The 15,500-nt window shown below is 35.2% G+C and overlaps 1 protein-coding gene across 1 annotated transcript; it reads right to left on the minus strand.

Annotated features, from left to right (window-relative positions):
* Positions 1-1,667: 1,667 nt before the first annotated feature.
* Positions 1,668-13,157, minus strand: spata1 (spermatogenesis associated 1). Its single transcript, XM_073825326.1, has 12 exons — positions 13,119-13,157; positions 12,923-13,029; positions 10,368-10,485; positions 10,130-10,183; positions 9,731-10,040; positions 6,290-6,425; positions 6,130-6,184; positions 5,719-5,815; positions 5,516-5,641; positions 2,000-2,184; positions 1,825-1,923; positions 1,668-1,739 (listed from the first exon to the last, which is right to left on the minus strand). Exons 1-12 carry the CDS (start codon positions 13,155-13,157, stop codon positions 1,668-1,670), a joined length of 1,398 nt encoding a protein of 465 aa, XP_073681427.1.
* Positions 13,158-15,500: the final 2,343 nt, after the last annotated feature.

Raw genomic sequence — 15,500 nt, forward strand, 5'->3', positions numbered from 1 at the left:
AGGCATTAAAAGTAACGCAAGTTACGTAATATTATTTTTTCCAAGTAACTAGTTAAGTAATGCATTACTTTTTAAAGGTTGTATCAGCGATTTCTAGCCTAAAACATAAAGTGTCAAATTCAGCTGACCTTTATTCACGATCCGCTCGCTGCCTGCCCCATAAATTGTCTGTGAAAAAACCGCGTCTCTCTGGTCAGCCTAGGGTCCGAGATATGCCAAAAAAACAATCGGCGCTATCAACAATAACCACAGATAAACAAACCGTGTTCCAACCAATCAGCGTCAGGGGGTTCGTGTTGTGGACTTTCCTACTGGTGCAGGGATGTGAGGGAGGCGGAGCGAAAGTCCACAACACCAAACCCCTGACGCTGATTGGTTGGAACAATGTTTGTTTTTGTGTGGAAAGGTTGGTAGTGCCGATTGTTTTTTTGGCATATCTCGGACCCTAGGCTGACCAGAGAGACGCGGTTTTTTCACAGACAATTTATGGGGCAGGCAGCGAGCGGATCGTGATGAAAGATAAGCTGAATTTTACACTTTATGTTTCAGGCTAGAAATCGCTGATACAACCTTTAATTGACAAGAAAATAGTTACTTTTTCAAATAAGTAACGCCAGTTACTTTTCCCCCCCATTTATTGATTAAAAGCTCTCCTGTCCCCATGTTGAGAGAAACTGTAAGATGTTACTTTAGTTCTAGAATAAATGTGAACATGCATTAATTCATCTCACTCACTAAAGAAACAGATACAGTATTCTTCAAAATGAATAAAAACAGTGAAATTCAACGCAAACCTGCAATAATTAAATATGTTAAATAATACAAATATCCTTTATGTATTTAATCCCATTTTATTAACGGATGTCTTTGCTGCCGACCTTCGATGATCCAATTCATCCATACTAATAAGCAAAAATGACTCAAGATAATCTAACATTTGTTTTCCTTTTTTTATTGCTGAAGAATTGACATTTTTTTCTTCTGTTCTACTGTACGTGAATTTACTTTTCTCTTAGCCTGAGGCTTTTGGTGAGAAAAGGCTTTTACATTTGCCAAAAATAAAACTTTTAATATTAAAAACAAACAAGCAAGCCCTGCCCAGATTTAAAAAGTAACGCAACACATTACTTTCAATAAAAAGTAACTAAGTAACGTAATTAGTCACTTTTTTAGGGAGTAACTCAATATTGCAATGCATTACTTTCCCCAACACTGGTTTTTACAAATGTTAAAAACAATTATTTTTATTGTACGTTAAATGTAAAGTATATAATTTTGTAGATGTTAAAATACTCTCATAACCCATCTTATCATACAATCAATTAGGCTGGTTCCCCAAAATCTGTAAACATTGTGGTGCTTTGAAACCATTGATCCAACACTTCAGGTTTGGCTTAACCGTCTGTTTAGCTGATCAGTGTTAGACAATTTTTTTGTAATTTCATTTGGAGATGTTACCGGTGCAGAAATTGCATACTTCAAACAGCCAGACTAAACCAAAGAAGCTGATCAAAATCCCTTAAATACTATCTTTTGTGCTTCATGTAAATATATATATATATATATTTTATACATAATTTCAACAGCTGAATCACAACTTTTGTCCACAAAAATATACGATTTCTAAGAAATCTAGCATTGAGCACACAGATATGCATTCTGTTACTTTATAACTGAGCTTTCTTTTGCATCAGTTCTGCTCTCAGGCCCCGTAGTTCTGTGGCAGCTTGCTTTCTCAACTAGACAAAGAAAAAAGAAAACGAAAAAACTTCACAATTGTTGAAACTAACCAACAGAATAAACCAGTGCATGTCTATTCAGTACCTTTATCTCTGTGGCCAGTTTCATTCGAGCATCATCCACATTTTTCCTCAAATTATCAATTTCACTGCTCTCTGTCATAATCTGGATTATCAACTCATTCTGTAAGCGGCAAAACACCATTTTTAGTTTTAATGTATGAAAATATTACATTTAGAGAGAAAGAACGCTAAACTACCTTTAGCTTTGTGCTTGACTGTTTCTTCGCTTGTGTTCGTCGTTTCGCACCATCACGGGCTTGGAGTTGTTGTAGCATTTTACTGTAGAAGGTGTGAAGTTCCAGTCGTACACTTTTCAGTGTGTCCTCCAGATGTGTCGTTGTCTTCTTAGTGTCAAAATATTGCCTCTTCCACCGGTCACGTGCTTTAGAGGTAAGCGAAAAATTTATTATTTATACACCGTAACGTAACACAATTTTCAAAAACAAAAAAAATCTGACATTAAAGAGACTGAAATCCTAAATAACCCATAAGAAAATCTTAAGGCAGTAACATTTAGATTGTATTAATTGTATAAATATGTAGACATATACACTATATTGCCAAAAGTATTGGGACACCCCCTTCTAATGAACAGGTTTGACTACTTTAGTAATTTCTAGTACAAATCTTAATGTTAAGCATATAACATATAATGATATATTTTAACATGACAGTGCATTTGTGTATAAAGCAAGGTTTGAAAAGAAATGATTGATTCAGTCAGTGTTGAAGAACTTGACTGGTCTGCATAAAGCCAAACTTTAATCCCATCTGAACACCTCTGGTGTGACTTTAAATGCAGACCTTGAGCCAAAAACTCATCACCAAATACCAATGACTTGTACACATGGGTAGAGTCATTTTAGACATGGCCAAAACTTCCAACAGAGATGGAAATGCAATTTTTAAATGCATGAATTACAGTGCCTTGCAAAAGTATTCATATTCATTTTTTTCACATTTTGATTTGTTGCAGCATTATGTTAAACTGCTTTAAATTACTTTTTTTCCACATCAATCTACATCTCATACTCCATAATGACAAAGCACAAAACAGGTTTGTAACAACTTTGCAAATTTATTAGAAATAAAAAACTGAAATGATCCCGTTGCATAAGTATTCATACCCTTTTCTGGGACACTCGAAATTTAGCTCAGGAGCATTCATATTGCTTCTAGATGTTACTACACTTGGAGTGGAGTTAAACTGTGGCAAATTCATTTGAATGAGTATGATTTAGAAAGGCACACAACTCTCAGAAAAGGTCTAACAGCTGAAAATGCATATCAGAGCAAAAACCAAGTCCTGAGGTCAAGATAACTGCCTGTAGAGCTCAGTGACAGACTTGCGTTAAGGCAATGATCTAGGGAAGAGTTCAGAAAAATGAAGGTTCACAGAAGTATTATCCATAATGGAAGACGATTGGAACAACTAGGACTCTAGAAAAAGTCTGCCAGCCCCCATCCAAGCTGACAGAGCTTGAGAGGTGAAAAGGTGAGGCAAAGAATGGCAGATAATTGCCAAATGCAGATGTGCAAAGCTTGTCACATCATACCCAAAAAGACTTGAGGCTGTAAAGGTGCTTCAACTATGTACTGAGTTAAGGGTATGAATACTTATGCAATGTACTTATTTCAGAGTTTTATTTTTAATAAATTTGTCAAATTTGCAAATCTGGTTTTTGCTTTGGCATTATTATGGTGTATGGAGTGTAAATTGATGTGGGGAAAAACTAATTTAAAGCAGTTTAACATAATGCTGCAACAAAACAAAATGTGAAAAAAAAAATGAAGGGGTGTGAATACTTTTGCAAGACACTGTATGTTTCCATCTTTGTTGATGGTCAGCATTTAAAGTCACACCAGAGGTGTTCATCTGATATTAGGACTTGGTTTTACCACATCAGTCAAATTCTTCCTGACTGAGTTAATAGTTTCTTTTTGAACCTTTCTTTATACACAGATGCATTGTCATGTTAGAATAAAAAATGGTCCTGTCCAAACTGTTGCTATAAAACTGGAAGCACACAATACCCTAGAATATCGTTATATGCTTAAACATTAAGATTTGTGCTCATGGAAATTGCTAAAGTAGTCAAACCTGTTCATTAGATGGACTTTTGTCAAGAGTGTATGTTATACACAACAATATATATATGTGCAATTTTAATGTCACAAAATATGCACAAAAAGAGACACAAAAACTGCTAGTGATGATCATGACAATGAGATGATTCACAACACATTTCATTTCTAATTTCCCACACTCCCATAATGCATTTGGAAAAAGTTGGTTCTTTTGACTTTTCCCGTCTTTATAAGGAATTTATAAAGATACTTAGCTATACAGTTCTTATAATCCTTATAAATACCGCTCCTCGAGGCGTCCCACAATATTAAGAGCTTCACTCTTAAAAATAAAGGTGCTTTACAATGGCATAGAAGATTTTTGTCTAAATGGTTCCATAAAGAACCTTTAACATCTGAAGAACCTTTTGTTTCACAAAAGGTGCTTTGTGGCAAAAGAAGGTTCTTCAGTTTATAGTTACGTTAAGAAAGAGATGCTTTGACTGAATGTTTTTTGTGGAACCAAAAATGGTTCTTCTGTGGCATCGCTGTGAATAACCTTTTAAAGCACATTTTTTTAAGAGTGTTGCCACAAATATTAGTTCTGAATAGCTGAAAAAATCACATCAAAAATCAATAAACCCTGTTCACTTTTTATCACAACTTTCCTTTATGGCTTCCTCCTTTCAGCTTCTCAGGCGTATAGAAGTCCTTTAATGTTAACATCATAAAGACAGTGATAGGAAAAATGGGATCCATGGCAGAGCAGCAAGGCAGAAACCCAGAAAAATGCAATCAAAGGAATAAAAAATCAAATAGTTGTGCACTCTAAAAATATCCAAATAAAAGGTTTATTTCTTACAATGAAAAACTTCTCAGGCTTGCTTAGAAGAACCTGAATGATCCTCTCGAATGATGGAAAATTAATCAAAGGTGGAAACTTTTGGTATAGACATGAACCCTGTTTTTGGAAAAAACTGCCTATCATAAAGGAAAATCATAGCAATAGACAAGCACAGTGGTGATGTTTTAACAATCTCAGGGCAATTCAGTAAATAGTTCACACTGAGAATGAATTTGTACCATCTCATCCATACCTTTTCATATGATCAACTTACACCTCATCGATGGTTAGGTTTAGAGGTGGACCATCATAATTGCACTTTTTTCTAAAAATTAACCATTTTTGTACAAATTACATTGTAAGAATTAGGAATTTATATGATTTTTTTAATATAAAATAGTTAGGATCAGGATGATCCTGAGAGAATTCGTCTAGACAATAGTCATCTGTCTGTAAACCAAAACTGGGCAGAAATACTAGAATGGTTTAAAAAAGAAAATGTAAGTTTTGGAATGGCTTAGTGAAAGTCCTTAGTGAAACACCACTGAAATGCTCTGGCACACTGGCTTCATAAAGAAACCAGAAACTGTTTCAGAAAAAGGTTCTTCATGGCGAAAGAAGGTTCTTCAGATTATAAAAAGGTAAGAAAGAGATGGTTCTTTAAAGAACCTTTGACTGAATGGTTCTTTGTGGAAGCAAAAATGGTTCTTCTATGGCATCGCTGAGAAGAACCTTTAAAGCATTTTCATTTTTTTAAGAGTGCAGGTCCTAAAAGTAACTGTAACTGTAGAGGACATTATACCTTGGTTCCTGCGATGTCTGTTAAGCGCTAAAAGCTCTTTGCCCTTTTTCAAAAGTTCTTGCCTTGTATGTTCAAGCTTCTTCCTTTGCTCTTTGAGTAGCTTGATTTCCTCTATCAGCTCATTTTCTGAAAAAATAAATGTTGAGTACAGTATTCAAGAGCAAGAATGAGATATGCATTAGTAGCAACTAATATGGTCTTACTAGTGGTTGTTTGTTGTGTATAAAGTTCGAGGGAACAGACAGACAGTGGAGAACTTCTCTCTGCTGGAAGTGGAGAGGTTGGTCTACTCATACGAATCTGTGAAAACACATAAAGCCCTCACTAAAAGCTTCTTACAACAATGTCCAGAATACTGTTCGACCTCCAGCCGCAAGAGGAATTTTACTCTGTCAATAAACCTCATGTTGTCTTTATGAGGGTGAGACATTTACTGGTATGTTACTTCCTGTTTTGTCTGGAAGATCTCTACTAAACCTTCAGAAACTCTCCATAGGAATGTGGGTCCGGGTGAAATGTTAAAGACTACAAAATCTCTGCTTTCTTTGCAAAACTAGAACGGCTTATTGAAAGATGCTCCATTGGATGTATCAATTGAATGATTTTTCTCTTACCACATCATCTGTTTTTTCCTCACTTGATTTCAGTGTCAGAGAACTACCGAATTTCCTAGATGTAGGAAATAAATATTCCATTATAGATGTAATCTTTTTAAAAATGTACTAGTAAATAGTTAATACAATACAATTGCAGAATGAAAAAGAATCAGGTTACCTTGCCAGTCCATGAGAATCCCCAAATGGCTCTGTAGCTTGAGAATTTCTGTTTTTTCTTTTAAAACAATGTTTCTTTTTCGTGGCTGTATCCATTTCTACTTGAGAAAAGCCTCCCTGCTTAGGAAGATGTCTGTCTGCATTGAACAAAAATGAATAACCTCATATAAAACCCAATAATGTTTAAGTATTTGAGCAAAAATGCAAGTATGTTGTACATTATATAACATAACATGAATGAACGTTACAATAAGACTTACAGACTAGTGCAACCATATCCCTCAGATATTTAATGTATACATTTTCTTTTGGATGTCTTTCTTAATCAACTGATGAGTTAATTCAACTGGGTGAAACAAGCAAGCCTGGATAGGGTACAGGAAAAGTAAGGTTGCACCAACTGTTCGTAAGTTCTTACTTATTTTGGAACAAACACACTACAGACTTTGTAGCTGCGCTACATTGCTAAAAGTAAAAAGTAAAAGTTGGCTACTTTAGTAATTTCCATGAGTACAAATCTTAATGTTTAAGCATATAATGATATTCTAGGGAATTATGCGCTTCTAATTTTATAGCAACAGTTTGGACAGGACCCATTTCTATTCTAACATGACAATGCTTTGTTTTAAAGGCAAGGTTCATATGTTCATGTGTGGCAGAACTTGAGTGGTCTGCAGAAAGCAGCTGGACCCCTCTGGTGTGACTTTAAATACAGACGTTGAACCAAATTCTTATCGCCAAACACAATGACTTGTACATGCACTACATGGACAAAAGTATTGGGACACCCCCTTCTTTAGAACAGAAAAGGGCACTTCCAAAACTGTGGCAACAAAGATGAAACCATAATGTATTAAAAATTGTATTTCCATCACCAGTTTTGGATTTGTCTAAAATGACTGTACCAATATGTACAAGTCATTGGTGTTTGGTGAAGAGTTTTTGTCTCAAGGTCTGCCATTAAAGTCACACCAGAGGTGTTGAGTTGAGATTAGGACTTGGCTTTCTGCAGACCACTCAAGTTCTTCCACACTGACTGAATCAATCATTTCTTTTGAAACCTTGCTTTATACACAGATGCATTGTCATGTTAGAATAGAAAAGGGTCCTGTCCAAACTGTTGCTACAAAATTAAAATCATACAATACCCTAGAATATCATTATATGCTTAAACATTAAGATTTGTGCTCATGGAAATTACTAAAGTAGCTAAACCTGTTTATTATAAGGGGGTGTCCCAATACTTTTGGCAATATAATGTATCAGTTAGTTTGTAAACAACTTTATTTAGTTGCACCATATGTTCTTAAGACAGAATGTAGCTGATTCATGAGTTCTCCATAAATTAATGCGTACACTCTTAAAAATAAAGGCACTTTAAAAGGTTCTTCACAGCGATGTTATAGAAGAATCATTCAGTCAAAGGTTCTTTAAATAATTATCTTTTTTTTTTTTTTTACCTTTTTATAATCTAAAGAGCCTTCTTTCGCCACAAAGAACCTTTTGTGAAACAGAAAGGTTCTTCAGATGTTAAAGGTTCTTTATGGAACCATTTAGACCAAAAAGGTTCTTCTATGGCATCGTGAATCACCTTTATTTTTAAGAGTGTAGTCATATGACATTTACTCTAAATGATCCAATAGCAGCCGCTTTTGAATCTGTGAGTCCAAAGTCGTATTGACTTTTAGTTTATCTTTGATTGTGACTTATTTTGTCTAAAATGTGTGTTCCATGGCAATATGGTATTACTCTATGATGAATAAAATAATAGGTATTTTTATATGTAATCCAGAATTTAAATAAGAATCTATATAAATAAGGATCTACAAATTAATAAAGATCTATAAATAAATACTGATACAAAATACATAATTTCATTTGACATACATAACCCATACCTATGCACACAGGTAAATAGGTGTGCTATTTAGACCGGGTTTGTGTTGAAGAGCCATTAACAAAGTAATTTATTCACATAATATTCTCTCTCTTTCAGTCTTTCAGTAAAAAAAGTTTACTGATGCAATTCAATCAATCAACTATTTTATTCCAACCATTATTCCTGGTTTTAAGCTTCCATAAATATTTAGTTCTACGCAGAATTGTTTATTTATAATAAGTTTAATGGTGCAACACAAAAATCTTTAACAGTACATAAGGTGTAATTTAGTGGCCCTTTACTTGAAAGCTACATTGCTTTTCTTACTTAGATTTTTTTGTCTTGTTTCCAGCCAAAATATCTAAAAAGTCTTAAATCAAGAAGGATTTTCTAGACGAGTAAAAAATATTGTCGTTTTCAGAAAAAACAAGAAACATAAAGTGCCAAATTCAGCTGACCTTTCATCACGATCCGCTCGCTGCCTGCCCCATAAATTGTCTGTGAAAAAAACGCGTCTCTCTGGTCAGCCTAGGGTCCGAGATATGCCAAAAAAACAATCGGCACTACCAACCTTTCCACACATAAACAAACAGTGTTCCAACCAATCAGCGTTAGGGGTTTGGTGTTGTGGACTTTCACTCCGCCTCCCTCACATCCCTGCACCAGTAGGAAAGTCCACAACACCAAACCCCTGACGCTGATTGGTTGGAACACTGTTTGTTTATCTGTGGAATAGTTGATAGCGCCGATTGTTTTTTTGGCATATCTCGGACCCTAGGCTGACCAGAGAGACGCGGTTTTCTCACAGACAATTTATGGGGCAGGCAGCGAGCGGATCGTGAAGAAAGGCCAGCTGAAATTGACACTTCATGTTTTAGGCTAGAAATCGCTGATACAACCTTTAAGTGTGTTTTTGCTTGAAACAGGCAAAATAATCTGCCAATGGGGTAAGAAAAATAATCTGGTTTTCTGTTTGAAATAAGATTTTGTTTCTTACCCCATTGGCAGATTATTTTGCTTGTTCTAAGCAAAAACTCACTTAAAGTTTGAATCGTCTACAAAATCCTTCCTGATTTAAGAATTTTTAGATATTTTGACTGGAAACAAGACAAAAAATCTAAGTAGGAAAAGCTTTTTTTGCAGTGTAAATTGTAATTTATGCACACACTGCAAAAATGCTTTTCTTACTTAGATTTTTTGTCTTGTTTCCAGCCAAAATATCTAAAACTTCTTAAAACAAGAAGGATTTTCTAGACGAGTAAAATTTATTTTCTTGTTTTCAGAAAAAACAAGTCAAAATCAGCAAAATAATCTGCCAAAGGGGTAAACAAAAAATATCTTATTTCCAACAGAAAACAAGCATATTTTTCTTACCCCATTGGCAGATTATTTTGCTTGTTTCAAGCAAAAACACACTTAATTTCTCCTTGTTTTTTCTGAAGACAATCATTTTTACTTGTCTAGAAAGTCCTTCTTGATTTGATTTAAGCATTTTTTGATAATTTGGCTGGATTTTTTGCATTGCAGCTGGTGCATCTGTGTAATGTTCTCAGCATTTCATACCGCACTGTTGGTGTATGTGCTCCATCTGATCTTGCGAACTGTGTGTTAGATGAGGAGTGTCAGAGGATCCTGTGTGTTCATCACTCTCATCCTCCTCTGCATCCTGCATTGGTACAAACTGCTGAGCTCCTTTATTGATTGAAGGGAATTTAATGGGCTCTTTTATCTTGCCAGGCGCACATGTTGGTCTGGGCAAATCGTGACTTTGATGGTCAGTGCTGCTAATTAAAGTATCAGGGGTCAGAGAGCTAGAGCAAAGGCCACTGTCATTCTCTCCCACAGCTAAAAGGTAAAGCTCAGGAAAAGGAGCCTAATGGGGTCAGGAAAACAAGGCATGAACAATAAATCATAAGCATAAAGAAGCACAAACTTAGATTATTTTATATTACAAACACTTACAAATGGTGGAGTGAAGGATTTTACTGTCAGTTCTCCCTCTTGTCTAAATTTAACCTGAGATTAAATGAAAAAAGTGGCATTTTTTCATATGCATCCTTATCACATGTGCTTGATTTGGAGTAATATAAACAACCTTTAGTTGTAAACTTACATTCATTTTAGGTTACTTTCATTAATCTGAATATATAATATAATATAATATAATATAATATATTGTTCTGCAATGATAGCTACTCACCAGTGCCAAACTCCTGCCAACACATTTTAAAAAAACATATCTATCTGCGATTCTGTCCAGCCCGAGAAATGTTCCAAGATCAGATCTGAGATCAGACAGACTCGCATCTGAATCAACTCTGAAACAAACAGCACTGAGATCAGACAGACTCACATATGAATGAACTGAGCAAGACAATGGGGTTAGTATCATTAGTATCGCTTTAAATCGATTACAATTTTCATGAAACAATTCTGTTTCACATTTATGAAAATATATCTTAGTGAAAATTTGAGTCAAATGCTACTTTTCTGCAATTCTGCAAATAAAAATGGCAACATCATCATATCTGTTAGGACATTTACTCAAAAAAAAAATGCATAGAATCCAGTTTCTAGACTCAAGAATCAATTAGGGTAGACTGAGTACAGCAGAGACACTTTCTGCTTTTTTTCCCATCACTACACAAAAACTAGATGCTGAAATCAAGTGATTTTTCACATGATATTTATTTTGTTTGTGTACTAAAACATTATTAATTGATAATAGCCATAAGTAGTTTATATTTTCCACAATTAGCTCAGAAATATAAAGTGTACAGTTGAAACAGTACCATGGTACAGTTGAGAAACCCATTCTTATTGCTGTAAAGTTGGCTAACCGTTTATTGCAAATGTAAAAAATTACAAAATTACATTTTGCAATATATTTTTTTTAAATTAAGATTAATATATTTGCTTTATCTAATTCAGATTCATTTAAACAAAATAGGAACAAATATTTAACATTAGAAAACATATGGCAAACAGTACAAATGTAAACATAACAATACATACGTATAATCTATAACCGTATGGCAAGCCATTCAGGAAAAAATTCATGTGTATTGTGTGAATATGGATTGGTGCACTGGTTGAATGTATGGTTTAATCACAAACGCATTTGTTCATAATACATTGGTATAACCAGACAAGTATTGGTTTAGATACATCGGTCTGATCACATGCACATGGGTTTGCTCCTGTATATGTTGGTTCGTTCAAGTAAACATTGGGCTTCTCAATAATGCATTGGTTTCCTCAACTATGTATTGGTTGAGATAAATCGGTTTCCTCAAGTATACATTGGTTTGTAAGTATATTGTTTTCTTCAGGTATATTATGGTTTAGATACATTGGTTAGCTCAAGTATACATTGGTTTTTTTTCAGCTGTAGATTGGTTTAGATACATTGGTTTACTTAAGCTTATATTGTTTTTTTCAATTAAATATTGGCTTAGATATATCAGTTTCCTCAACTGTGTATTGGTTATTATATATTGGTTTATTTAAGTATACATTGGTCTGCATATATTGGTTTCTTCAGGAACATATTGGTTTGTGTATATATATATTGCTTTATTCAAGTATATATTGGTCTGTATATATTGGTTTCCTCAGGAACATATTGGTTTGTGTATTTATATATTGGTTTATTCAAGTATATATTGGTTTAGATATACTGGTTTCCTGAACTATGTATTGGTTAGTATATATCGGTTTGTTCAAGTATATATTGGTTTAGATACATCGGTTTAGACCAATCTACAGCTGAACAAACCAATGTATACTCGAGCTAACCAATGTATCTAAACCAGGGGTCCCCAAACTTTTTTCTGAGAGGGCCACATAATTTTCTTTTCTTTAATGGGGGGCCGGGTTGGTTTATAAAAGAAAATTCCATGGGCCGGACTACTATTATTATTATTATTATTATTATTTTATTATGGTTTTACTTGTATTTATTATACCTTTTAATGCTAGAATAGTTTATCTAATTTTTTATGCACCAGACAGACAAATGATCATTTCTTTTCAAAAGATTTACAGGTGCTTCTCAGTAAATTAGAATGTCATGGAAAAGTTCATTTATTTCAGTAATTCAACTCAAATTGTAAAACATGTCTATTAAATACATTTAATGCACACAGAGTGAAGTAGTTTAAGTCTTTGGTTCTTTTAATTGTGATGATTTAGCTCACGTTTAACAAAAATATATCTCTGGCATTGTTCAGAGGGCCGGTCCAAATGTGGGGGCGGGCCGCATTCGGCCCCCGGGCCTTAGTTTGGGGACCCCTGATCTAAACCATAATATACCTGAAGAAAACAATACTTACAAACCAATGTATACTTGAGGAAACCGATTTATCTCAACCAATACACAGTTGAGGAAACCATTGCATTATTGAGAAGCCCAATGTTTACTTGAACGAACCAACGTATACAGGAGCAAACATCAGACCGATGTATCTAAACCAACACATGTCTGGTTATACTAATGTATTATGAACAAATGCATTTGTGATTAAACCATACATTCATCCAGTGAACCAATTCATATTCACACAATACACATGAATTTTTTCCTGAACGGCATACCATAATAGTCGCACGTGGTTTGCATTACTATCTCGCATTGATTTGATACACATTTTATTGTTTAATATATAGCGTTTATTTGTGGTCAAGAATAGTCACAAGTGTTGCAAACCGTGATAACTAGCCCTAGACTCCCAGTAGACGAAGTTAGCAACTGACCTGATAAATCCAGCTGAGATAAAAGTGTCCACAGCTTCAGATGACACTTTATTCAACCTCCGATCAAACTGATCATCGGGTACATAAAACACATGCAGCTCCACGCGCTTCATTAAAAATAAAACAAAAGATGACATGCAAGTAAAATCACTTGCTGAAATCACACTGTAGATTAATTTTATTTATTTAAACATACCTCTGTAACTCCAGTCCGCTTGCTAGTAAACCCGCTCATGATGACATATTTACCTTATGATGATTTCATTAAGAGTGTGCAGTGTGTCTCTGTGGGTGCGTGAAGTGCTAAGTAACGGTATCTTGAGTAATCAAACAGTACCAGGGTGAACGGAACACTCATAAAACCCCCAGAGCTTGAGTGTACAGGACATTATGTGTCATACCACACATTCAAATGTGTGCTGTTATAGTCCGGTGTATATCCATGCAAAGTTCGTATAATACAGGTAAGTGCCAAAAAATTAGAATATCGAGGGAAAGTCCGTTTATTTCAATAATTTGTTTCAAAAAGTGAAACTTGTATGTTATATTAGTTCACTACACACAAAGTGAAATATTGCAAGCCTTTATTTGTTTAAATTTTAATGATCATGGATTAAAGACGAAAAAAAAAAAATCAAGTATTTCACAAAATTTGAATATTTCATGTGACTAATAAAAAAGGATCTTAAACACATGTTGGCCTTCTGAAAAGTGTGTACTTTGTTGGGCCTCCTTTTGCACTAATTCCAGCATCAAGGCGGCGTGGCATGGAGGCGATCAGCCTTTGACACAGTTGAGGTGTTATGGTAGCCCAAGTTGCTTTGATTTTGGCCTTCAGCTCGTCTGCATTTCGGGGTCTCTGTTCCCTTATCTTCCTTTTGACAATACCCCATAGATTTTCAATGGGGTTTAAGTCAGGCGAGTTTGCCGGCCAATCAAGTACAGTTATTTCATGGCTATTAAACCAGGTACTGGTAGTTTTGGCTTTGTGGGCAGGTGCCAAATCCTGCTGGAAAATAACTGTCCTTAAACTCCATTGAAATTCTATGGGGTATTGTCAAAAGGAAGATGAAGGAACAGAGACCCCGAAATGCAGACGAGCTGAAGGCCATTATCAAAGCAACTTGGGCTCCATAACACCTCAACTGAGTCAAAGGCTGATGGCCTCCATGCCATGCCGCCTTGATGCTGGAATCAGTGCAAAAGGAGGACATAATACAGTACATTAACACACTTTTCAGAAGGCCAACATGTTTAAGATCCTTTTTTTTATTGGTCACATGAAATATTCTAATTTTGTGAAATACTGGATTTTTTTTTGTCTTTAATCCATAATCATCAAAATTGAAACAAATAAAGGCTTGAAATATTTCACTTTGTGTGTAGTGAACTAATATAACATACAAGTTTCACTTTTTCAAACAAATTATTGAAATAAATCGACTTTCCCTCGATATTCAAATTTTTTGGCACTTACCTGTATTGCCATAAAAATCTATATTTAAAGGAACACTCCACTTTTTTTGGAAATAGACTCATTCTCCAACTCCCCCCGAGTTAATAAGTTGAGTTTTACCGTTTTGAAATCCATTCAGCCGTTCTCCTGTTCTGGCGATATCACTTTTAGCATAGCTTAGCATAGATCATTGAATCCTATTAGACCAGTAGCATCGTGTTCAAAAATGACCAACGAGTTTAGATATTTGTCCTATTTAAAACTTGACTCTTCTGTAGTTATATCGTGTACTAAGACCAGTGGAAATGCAAAGCTGCGAGTTTCTAGGCTGATAAGATTAGGAACTACACTCCCATTCCGGCGTAATAGTCAAGGAAGTTTGCTGCCGTAATATGAAAGAAATGAGTAAATAAGCAGAAATGAGTTCCCAGCTAGTTTAGCATTTGCACATGTGCTGCGTGGTATTACTGCTCCTGCTTCAGCCATATTACGGCAGCAAACTTCCTTGACTATTACGCCGGAATGGAAGTGTAGTTCCTAATCTTATCAGCCTAGAAACTCGCAGCTTTGCATTTCCACCGGTCTTAGTACACGATATAACTACAGAAGAGTCAAGTTTTAAATAGGAGAAACAGGAGAACGGCTGAATGGATTTCAAAACGGTAAAACTCAACTTAACTCGGGGGGAGTTGGAGAATGAGCCCATTTCCAAAAAAAGTGGAGTGTTCCTTTAAGGACTTTTCACAGAGTTACTTTGCTTATTGGTCCAGACGGACTGTCAGTCTGCAGGTTTCAGCGTTAAGCCAGTAGGTGGCGATAAATGACTCCTAGAACTTAGATGATGTACTGGTTTGTTTTATGTGGGCAAAAACATCATTTTACAAAGACTGGTTGATTATCAGGGCTGCCAACTTTTGAGTTCAGCTTAGAGTGAGAATTCCCACAGCAGTCCCTGTAGGGGGATCCGGAGTCATGCTCCCATTAGAAAATTTTGTACATTTTACAGTTAAATTCATCTCATCTGGTGCACTTTGAGAGTTCACAATTAAGAGCTCCAATACAGTTTCAGTGTGCAAACTAAAGAAAAAAGCTAGTGAATTGACTTGATCTTAAGGTTTAAAT

Source organism: Garra rufa, chromosome 20 (assembly GCF_049309525.1).
Source record: "Garra rufa chromosome 20, GarRuf1.0, whole genome shotgun sequence".
Classification (NCBI taxonomy): domain Eukaryota; kingdom Metazoa; phylum Chordata; class Actinopteri; order Cypriniformes; family Cyprinidae; genus Garra; species Garra rufa.